The sequence below is a fragment of the Ruditapes philippinarum genome, unplaced genomic scaffold (assembly GCF_026571515.1).
Source record: "Ruditapes philippinarum isolate M1 unplaced genomic scaffold, ASM2657151v2 ctg23353_1_1_1_1, whole genome shotgun sequence".
Lineage (NCBI taxonomy): Eukaryota > Metazoa > Mollusca > Bivalvia > Venerida > Veneridae > Ruditapes > Ruditapes philippinarum.
In genome coordinates, this window is record NW_026862087.1 from 1 (window position 1) to 10242 (window position 10242).

Here is a 10242-nt window from a genome sequence, read left to right on the forward strand (position 1 = left end):
TGATATTGCACGACCGTGCATATATTTTAACATGACGTCATTTGCATAATATTAAGAGGATATTTTTTCGTTTGAGTGAAAATATGGAATATATTTTTTCACGAATCATGATAAAATGCCACATATTTTCACGAGCCGTAGTTCATTTGCTGCATTTCTTGCTTGGACGCCCTTTGATGCTTTGCATCAATGCTTTTCTTGTTATATCATGATATACCATTTGCCGCGAAACAAGCAAAGGACATTTTGAGAAGTAAAGTCCATGAAAGTTTTTGTTTTGGCTTATTCATATATGGATTTTTATATTTACCATGATTAGTTGTTGATATTTGTAGAAAATGAGCAGGATTATAGGTGAAAAAGAATATATACATGCTTTAATTGATATTTTTATCATCTACAGTAGTGACACTGTTGCAATAATTACGGAATGCCGTTAGGGCCATCGCCTATGAATGTGTTGATCTGAAACGCGATAGTCGATAATACGATGGTGAAAACGCGAAATCACGAAACTACGATGGTGAAAACGCGAAAGTACGATAATGAAAACGCGATAGTACGATGATGAAAACGCGACAGTACGATACTACGATGATGAAAACGCGATAAACTATCGTGTTTTCACCATCGTACTGTCGGGTTTTCACCATTGTAGTTTCGTGATTTCGCGTTTTCATCATCGTACTGTCGAGTATCGCGTTTCAGATCAAACCATTCATAGGCGATGGCCCTAACGGCATTCCGGAATGCCGTTAGGGCCATCGCCTATGAATGTGTTAATCTGAAACGCGATAGTCGATAGTACGATAGTGAAAACACGAAATCACGAAACTACGATGGTGAAAACACGATAGTACGATGATGAAAACGCGATAGTACGATGATGAAAACGCGATAGAGCGATGATGAAAACACGACAGTACGATGGTGAAAACGCGATAGTACGATGATGAAAACACGACAGTACGATGATGAAAACGCGATAGAACGATGGTGAAAACGCGAAAGTACGATGGTGAAAACGCGATAGTACGATGATGAAAACACGACAGTACGATGATGAAAACGCGAAATCACGAAACTACGATGGTGAAAACGCGACAGTTCGATGGTGAAAACACGATAGTTTATCGCGTTTTCATCATCGTCGTATCGTACTGTCGCGTTTTCATCATCGTACTTTCGCGTTTTCATCATCGTACTTTCGCGTTTTCACCATCGTAGTTTCGTGATTTCGCGTTTTCACCATCGTACTATCGACTATCGCGTTTCAGATCAACACATTAATAGGCAATGGCCCTAACGGCATTCCGTAAATAATAGATGTACTGTCATGTCACATTACATTTACAAACATTGTAAGTATTGTTTGTATTCAATGGAATAACTTTCCTTAATAGGTATGTTGGCATCAGTGGAAGCATTTTTTCTTTTTTTTTTCTTTTTTTGAAAATTTGATATGTGGCCCCTCTCTAATGGACAGTGCATACGAAAGTATAACTATGCAAAAAATGATTTACAAAACATTCGGAATAATGTACAATAATACTTCATCTGAATTGAACATGACCTGTGCGTAGGAATGATTTGGTAAGGTATCTGTAACAATCTGTAATGAGCGCATTTTTGCGCGGAGCTTCTCAATTCGGCGCCGCCCCCTATCAAAAAGGTGCATCAGAGGGTTGCCAGAAGGGGTGTGTTTGGGGGTTTGAAGGGGGCGGTATCCTCCCCCACCCCCTCATCGCCAAGAAAATTTTGGACTTGTGAGAGGCTAAAAATGACCCCAGCTCGATTATAAGGTAACGTGCAACCAACGCTGAAAAGCCTTTAACTCTATCTGATTCCATTGAGAAGTTGCAGCACTTTGAAATCAATTTTGATGGAAAAAATCTACGCAAAATAGTGATTTTGGCAATTTTACGATGTCCCCTCGTTGCCATGGTAACAGAAAATTAAAAAATTGAGCATGTTGTTACAATGGCAATGGTCCAGTTAACATTTGTGCCAAGTTTGATTAGTATTGAAGCAGTTTTTATATTGAACTTGTAACGGGAGACTTATCAATGAAAACAGCCATTTTTCACAAAATGCTCATGCAGTAATAAATTAAGTATTGAAATTACACTCATTCAATATCCTCTATATAACTTTATTCATAAATGGCGACATAACGTCATCATAAGCATGCAGTTTCATTCTTAAACACGCCGAAATGACGTAATTCTAACGTGGTTAAAAATGCGCTAAAATGACGCCATTGAATAACACGCAACTATTCTGACACTCATACCAGATGAAATTGTCGGCATGGTCAAAACAAACGGAAACATATTATTATTCATCTTTTTACAATACTGATCGAACTCTATTAGACGAGTACACAACTGTTAAACCTACATTGGACGAGGAGCAGCTTACCGAATCCAATATAGGGAATGCAGCTATTTACGAGTCCAATAGATGCAGTATCGTACTCAACAGTGTATAATTAATTTTCTTTTTGTTCACATCAATGATTCTAAAACACATTAAAAAAGGGAAAAAATCAAAATATACAGTGTTTTTGTATGAAATGAAAATACAGTTACTTTGAGTACAATATGGATTTTATATGGAAATTTTGGACTCGGAAAAGAAAACGAGTCAAGATGAAGTGCAGTATGGATTTGATATTGAATTTTTGGATTCGTAACATGAGAACGAGGCTAAATTGATAAGATTATAACCGAGGAACATCACGAATGCTGGAAGTACATTGGATTCATTTTATAATGTGAAAATAGATATTAAAAAATAGTCATGTGTACATTATGATTGACTTGTATATACAATACATGTAAGGTATGATTGGGATGCCCCGACCCCTTCTGACCTATTACGGGGAAAATGTACGAGGTAACCTAGTTGAGGCCTCAAAAATAGTCATGTGATGGTTTAAAGCTGCACGCATCCAGACGTGCCAAAATATCTCAAGAAATTAATAATGAGAAAAATGTACTAAAAATTTAAGAAAGTTAAAAAAATTGAAAAATACAAGTTAAATTTGACATGTTATGCGCGGTTAAGACTGATTTTGCAGTATTTAATCACTATATTTCTACTGCGTTACGAACGCAGTAATGGCTGTTTTTGCATATGTTGACCACTTTTTTGGTAATTTTCTTATATAGTAAGTGCCGATTTCAATTTGTAAATTGCTTTATTTGTTCACCTCACAAGATTTTACTTTCAAAAACATTTTAAAAATGTTCATGAAAATTAACACGAATCTGGAGGCATGCTGCTTTAAATATTGAAATCAACTTTTTTCATTATATGTGAAAGAACAAAGGAAAATAAAATTCTTTAAAAAATATAAACTAAAAAATATATAACTAAAGCACCGACACTCTGATCTAGAGCAATGAATGCCAATAGCTCTGTGTTGGTGCTGTAAAAATCGCTTGAGAAATGAAAGCGGAGTTTGCATCATTGAAATGTGTATTAAAAATAAAGGGTCGTTATTTCACCATTTATTATCAAATTACAAACCCCTTAAAATATGCGTCAGGGCAATTGGTGAAAATAGTCTGTGAAAGTTTGTTGAAATATAAGGGTTGCGCACAGAAGAAATTGATTTCGCATAGCCATTTGCTAGCTGACAGTGGCTTCCAATCTAATTACAAGATTCTAGTAAGAATTATTGTCATCATCTTAATGAGGTCTTTTCCCCACAATTCAATGAAAACTGTTTAAAATTTCTGTTATTTCAAATACAAAACATAAACTATTAAGAGACTGTGTTAGCTTATATTGTTAATATGCTATATGTCACACATTTAAGTGAGAAAATATCCACATAAATTTGCATGTTTTGTAATTTTTTCACTTTTCAGTGTGATATAGTGCATGTATTATAGCATAATCACTCAACTTCTATACATTTGGAGATCACATAGTACAATTTCTGGTAGTTCATTGGCTACAGTTAATAAGGCTTGAAATAAAAACTAATATTTAGTCACTCCAAAAACTGTTTAAGATCATCATTATGAAAACAACACTTTTATAGCACTTCAGACTAGAACAAAAAGCAGTAACAGACTGACCAACCCCCCTTTTAACAGGATATAGGTAATTTAAAGAAGATATTCCATTGCATACACTCAATATTTAAATTCACATCGAAAGGTAATTCTCCTTTTTGAACATCATGTGGTGCTTTTGGGGATTTTTTTATTGAAAAATAAGTAAGTAGGCAATATTTTTCATGAAAATTTAATCATTATTTTTTTTGTGTTTGTACCATGAAATGATGACTATAAACAAACAATATGCTATACAAAATAACAATTATAAGATTATTTTATTGACATTTTCATGATGATTATGTACAAAACTTGATATGTAATACTTAATTTAGATCTACATTGATATGTTCTGCATTTTTTCAGTCACTTCTTTAGTCACATATATTTAGTGCAATAACTTAATCTTAAATTTTCACAAAATCACAATCAATATTACATCTTCTTTATTTTTTGTAAAATTCTATTGCTGTGTAAGAATACATCAATAAAAAATAATTATCCTTTATATCACATAAATTCTAAAATTGATCATTGAAGAATTATACTTCACCTTTATGTTAAGTGATAAAAATGAAAAATAAAAATAAATGTTGTATATATAAATATTAAACATCTTATTTATATTATGAAAATAATAACACATCTGTATATCTATAAATCAACAGGACTAAAGTTATGTGTTATATCATGTTACAATAATTTCTATAATTAAATATTGAATGAATGATAATGATCTGATGTGTTTATCCCATAGTTAGTGACATGTCATATCATTTCATGTCTTTTACATCATTTTATACACTTTGATATAATTGTCACCACTGTCCTCCATAAAGCTACTAACACAAAGTGTACTAGTTTCAGCACACCAACATGCAGCATAAGGTCTATCTACATCCTTCAGTATAATTTTACTGTCTTTACATTCACCACTTACTCTATATATACAATTAGTTGCGTAACCATTCACTAAGAGAGACCCATCATCTAATAGTGTTATACCCCTTGGTCGTCTAATTCCTACTGCTCTTATCATCTCTCCCTGCCAGTTAAATCGTAGAACTTCATCATTACTATCATCGGATATATAGATTGAATGACTGTTTGTTGTGACATACCAAGGTTTCCCGAAAATATTGTAACCATTGGAATCTTCTTCAACTGTAACTTCAGTATTTTCTTTCAAGTCCATGATTTGGAGTTTACCAGGATTTGCAAATGTGACTGCAAGTTTTCCCTGATGATGACTGATACCATAACACTCTCCATCTACCTTCAGTTTATTCTTCAGTGAGAGTGAGTCTGGGGAGAAGGAAATGAACTGTATTGTTTTACTGTCTGGTAATGTAACAGCAAGGGAATCTGTGGTGACCATGGTGATATCCCAGGGTTTTGAGCCAAGTTTTAGTTGTTTTATTGTTCCACTATTGATGTCTATCATTTTAAAAGAGTCATTATAGTAATCTGCAGCAAATAATTGATTTTGAGGAGAAACAGCTATACCAGAAATCCAACAATTCTTTTCACCCGAGGATGTTTTAGCATAAATTCGTCTATGGGTAGACAATTCCATTGCTACTGCACCTTGATTCTTTGGTTCAGCTGGCTGCTTTAGCTTCTTACTGCCCAATGTTCCCAATGATTTCTCATCCTGAATGACTTTCTTGATAGCTTGATTTGGTTCAAAGATGTACTCATCTATGTCATTGATTGTCGGTAGTTGTGATATTATATTGTTATTATCTTGAATCAGTTGTTGAGCTATCTTAAGTTCAGTAAACAATTGGTCAGTTTTCTTGTTTGCATTGAGATGTTTTAGAGTATCAGCTGATGCTTGAAGTTCTTTGTCAATGTCATCACATGTTGTTTCTGTTGTTCTCAACTTCTTGTTGTTGTCATGTTGGATTGTAAAAGCAGCATCTTTTACCTCCTTTTCTAGTTCATCTAATCTCTTGTTTATCTTTTTTCTATAGTTTTCGATTTTTGCTATAGCATCTTTAAGAGAAGTTGTTGATTTCGCAACTCTTTGTTTCAGGCCACTTGTAATCTGGGAGCATTTGTTTGTCAATTTATCAGTATCTTTCAGAGTTTCCTTGAACTCGGTGCTGTCTAAAATCTGCCCTGATATATCAGGTATGTAGTCCACATGACAGGATGTTGGTGTGTGTTCAAGGGTCACACAAACACTACATAAAAGAGCATTATGGTCATGACAGTAGAATTTGATCACTTCTTTGGTGTGTTTAGAACAAGGCTTTGTAAGATTACCAGTCTGTGAACTGGAAGTAAATTTTGATGATCTTTGGAGTTCTTGTTTGTGTGGCATGTGATCTTTATCTAAAAGTTGGTGATGGCGTAGTGGTTTTGGTAGTATGTGAGTTTTGAAACAGGATTGACATAAGTGTTCCTCACAATCTACACAGTAACCAAAGGCAGGAAGCCTGATATCAGCTCTGTCACATATTTCACAATAAATGTCAAAATCTTCAGCACCACCTTGAGATAGTGTAGATGAGAATTTCTGAGATGCCTTTTTACCGGGGACATCCATTATTAATCTGGAATAGATTAATAGCATAAATATACATAATATATGTGCAGCAGTGAATTTGTGTTAACTGTGCATGTTTATTTAAATGTTAGCTGCAAGTTTTTTATTCAGATTTTACAATTAAGTTCAACCTTGAGTACTTCTTCTGAGTTGCAATAAGTTGAAAGATTTCAGGATTTTTAACTCTTAGGGAGCTGTGACTTTAGTAGTTTTCACCTCCATCCTGACCTTTCTTAAAAGAAATGAAGCATGAACCATTAAAAGTGGGAGGAATCCGGGTGGGGTATAAGCAAAAATACATTTTGTATTTTCAAGGTTATTGCAGTTCAACACAGTTTTAATGTTCATAAATATTTACATTGTATATAGTTATCTTAATGATGAATTTATTTAAATTGTTAAAGATAAATGACTTGACTTTTAAATAAAATACCTCACCAGTGGTAATATCCTGCTTGAATATAAATTGTAAATACTCAAATTTATTTTCACTGTTCTATCCACAAGTATGTAAACTTTATTACATTCCTGAAGTGTATAGACCGTAAAATTCAGTAACCCAAAAATTATTCTACCTAAGATGAAATAATTGTGTACATAAAGATGTTTTATTGCTAAATACGGCCATCTAGTTGTCTGATAAATCTTTTCGGCAACGTGTCCACTATTTCTAAACATGAGCGACACAAAATAGTTATCTTCAAATATTGTAAAGTTTACTGTTTGTGCTTTGAAATAAAAAAAACTTTTAGTTAGGTTATATTTTTAGTATGTACATTCTCATATGTATACACTGGAACAGAAATAAGTTGTTAGTAATAACTTTGCTAAACTGAAACTCAAAATACAATATAAATGTCCTTAATTCTTCACAAACTCAAAGGGTAGCGTTTTAGAAATATTATGGTCTAAATTTGTGACATGTTTTGTAACTGTATTTAGGTTAGATTAGCTTGTCTTGATTATTAATCAAAAATAGAGATATCTTAAGATATTTTGTCCAGTATAATTTTTGGACAAATATTTATAAATGTATATGACAAAATATTCACGATAATTTGGTGATATGTTTATCACATTGATCGGTTGATATGATATGCAAAACCCCTGGTTATGACGCCAGCTTTCATAATACTCTAACCATTTAGGAATAGTTTTGATATTTATTGTCCATTATGATACTCTGAAAATAAATGTTCATCGGTTGATTTAAAAAATGTTATGTTGCTAAACACTTTACACCATTATTGTAGACAGATACTTCAATTAAAACTTTCATAAAAATGTCTGTTCTTACCCCCCATCACATAATGCGGAGGGGACTATATGTACTGGATTCCCTTTCGACAGTCAGCCCATCCATCTGCCAGCATTGTGTTTGGTTTATAAAATCCTATACCTCTTGAAAGATTTTCTTCAAACTTGTCGAAAACGATCATCTTTACAAAGTGCAGCCTGAACCCATACCAAGGCTGTGCCAGCTTAAGGTCAAGGTTACCTTTGAAGGCCAAGAGTCTAAATATTTTCAGACATTTTTTTGTCCATTATTGTAGTCCTTTACCCCTTGAAGGATTGTCTCCAAACTTGGCATAATTTTCACCAGAACAAGACACTTTGCAGAACCCATGCAGAACCCATGCCATAGATGTGATGGCTCAAAGACACCCTTGAAGGTCAAATATCAAATATCATACAACCCTTTAAAGAATTTTGTTTAAATCTAAACTCAATTGCTCACCTCAAAATAGGGATGTGCAGAACCCATGCCACTGCTGTGCAGCTTAAGGTCAATGTCACCCTTGAAGGTCAAACATCAGACTATTTTGTGTTACTATTTAGGTCCTATACCCTTTTAAGCATTTTCTTCAAACTCGGCGGCAACAAGGTGGTGTGCTCTATATATGTATTTTATATTGTACAAAATCCGTGCTGAGTAGATGCTCTTTTAACGTTTGTAGCACTTTGTACTTTTTGTATGATATACCCTTAACCTGAAGGAAAGAAAAGTGATTAGTCTTTGCCACCGGTAAAGAGTCAGGTCTACCTGCCCATTTAGAGCCTGTACTATTGGTTGATTAACTTCAAATTTTCTTCTAAATATTTCCAAAATTAGTTTGGAGGCCAAATTCAGCAGGTGATGGGTTAAATTTCTATATATTATTATTTTGATGAAACATCTCAATTTGGTAACCTTTTAGTCAGTAACATTTAGTAAATAATGCCTACAAACATGAACCACTTTTACTTGTGTAGCATTTGTGGTGCTTTTGGTTTTTTAATTGAAAAATAAGTTAGTAGGCAATATTTTTCATGAAATTCAATCATTTTTTTGTGTTTGTAACATGAAATGATGACTATAAACAAACAATATGCTATACAAAATAACAATTATCAGATTATTTTATTGACATTTTCATGATGATTATGTACAAAACTTGATATGTAATATTTAATTTAGATCTGCAATGATGTGTTCTGAATCTTTTCAGTCATTTCTTTAGTCATATATATTTAGTGCAATAACTTAAATGTTCACAAAATCACAATCAATATTACATCTTCTTTATTTTTTGTAAAATTCTATTGCTGTGTAAGAATACATCAATAAAAATAATTATACTTTATATCACATAAATTCTAAAATTGAGCATTGAAGAATTATACTTCACCTTCACATTTTATGTTAAGTGATAAAAAAATGAAAAATAAAAATAAATTTTGTATATCTAAATATTAAACATCTTATTTATATTATGAAAATAATAACACATAGATCTGTACATCTATAAATCAACAGAACTAAAGTTATGTGTTATATCATGTTACAATAATTTCTATAATTAAATATTGAATGAATGATAATGATCTGATGTGTTTATCCCATAGTTAGTGACATGTCATATCTTGTCATGTCTTTTACATCATTTTATACAATCTTTTACATCACTTTATACAGTTCGATTGGATTTCTGTTGCCCCACTGTTATATGGAATTAAGGTCAGACTGAAGTTTTGTACAAATTGAACTGATACTGTGTCCAAATGAGGTAATTGTAGTATCATCAGCAAACATGTGTAGATAAGGTTAAATTAAGCCAAGTTCACTTTTTATAATAAATACGGTAGTTATTTCCCTTAAAGGCCAAACCAAATCTATTGTGGTGTTATGTGTTCATGTTTGTCTTTGTACCTTTTGTTATGAGTGATTGAACTGGTTTTGCAAGTTTAGTGATGGATGATTGGTTTTGGTATGCAAGTTATTTTTAGATGATTTGGTTCTGGGATAGCTAATATTTCTTGGTAACTGACCACTCCTTTCATTGCATTCAAGGCAATAACATCTCTGACATTCTAAAGATATATTATTTCTTTATAGAAATATTGATAGTTTATCATTATTCATACAATTATTATTTTGAAGATCTCATCTATTTAAAGCCTGGTATGTATGTATTTATTTTAATTGTAATTGTGAAATGTTTATAATGTATATATTGTAATTATTGTAATTATGAAATATGTAATTCATGAATTTTCTATTGTATAATATTTCTCTTTGTTATTTGTATTATAGTCTTTTATTTTGTTATAGGTTTCTTCTACAACCTGAATAAATCT

The 10242-nt window shown here is 32.5% G+C and overlaps 1 protein-coding gene across 1 annotated transcript; it reads right to left on the minus strand.

Annotated features, from left to right (window-relative positions):
- Positions 1-4276: 4276 nt before the first annotated feature.
- On the minus strand, positions 4277-7212 carry LOC132717869 (E3 ubiquitin-protein ligase TRIM71-like). The gene is made up of 2 exons (XM_060701447.1): positions 7063-7212; positions 4277-6631 (listed from the first exon to the last, which is right to left on the minus strand). Exon 2 carries the CDS (start codon positions 6622-6624, stop codon positions 4858-4860), a length of 1767 nt encoding a protein of 588 aa, XP_060557430.1. The 5' UTR covers positions 6625-6631; positions 7063-7212; the 3' UTR covers positions 4277-4857.
- Positions 7213-10242: the final 3030 nt, after the last annotated feature.

Bases quoted from the DNA above. Each gene is read 5' to 3' on its own strand.
- LOC132717869 (XM_060701447.1), bottom strand. From the start codon at position 6,624: ATGGATGTCCCCGGTAAAAAGGCATCTCAGAAATTCTCATCTACACTA.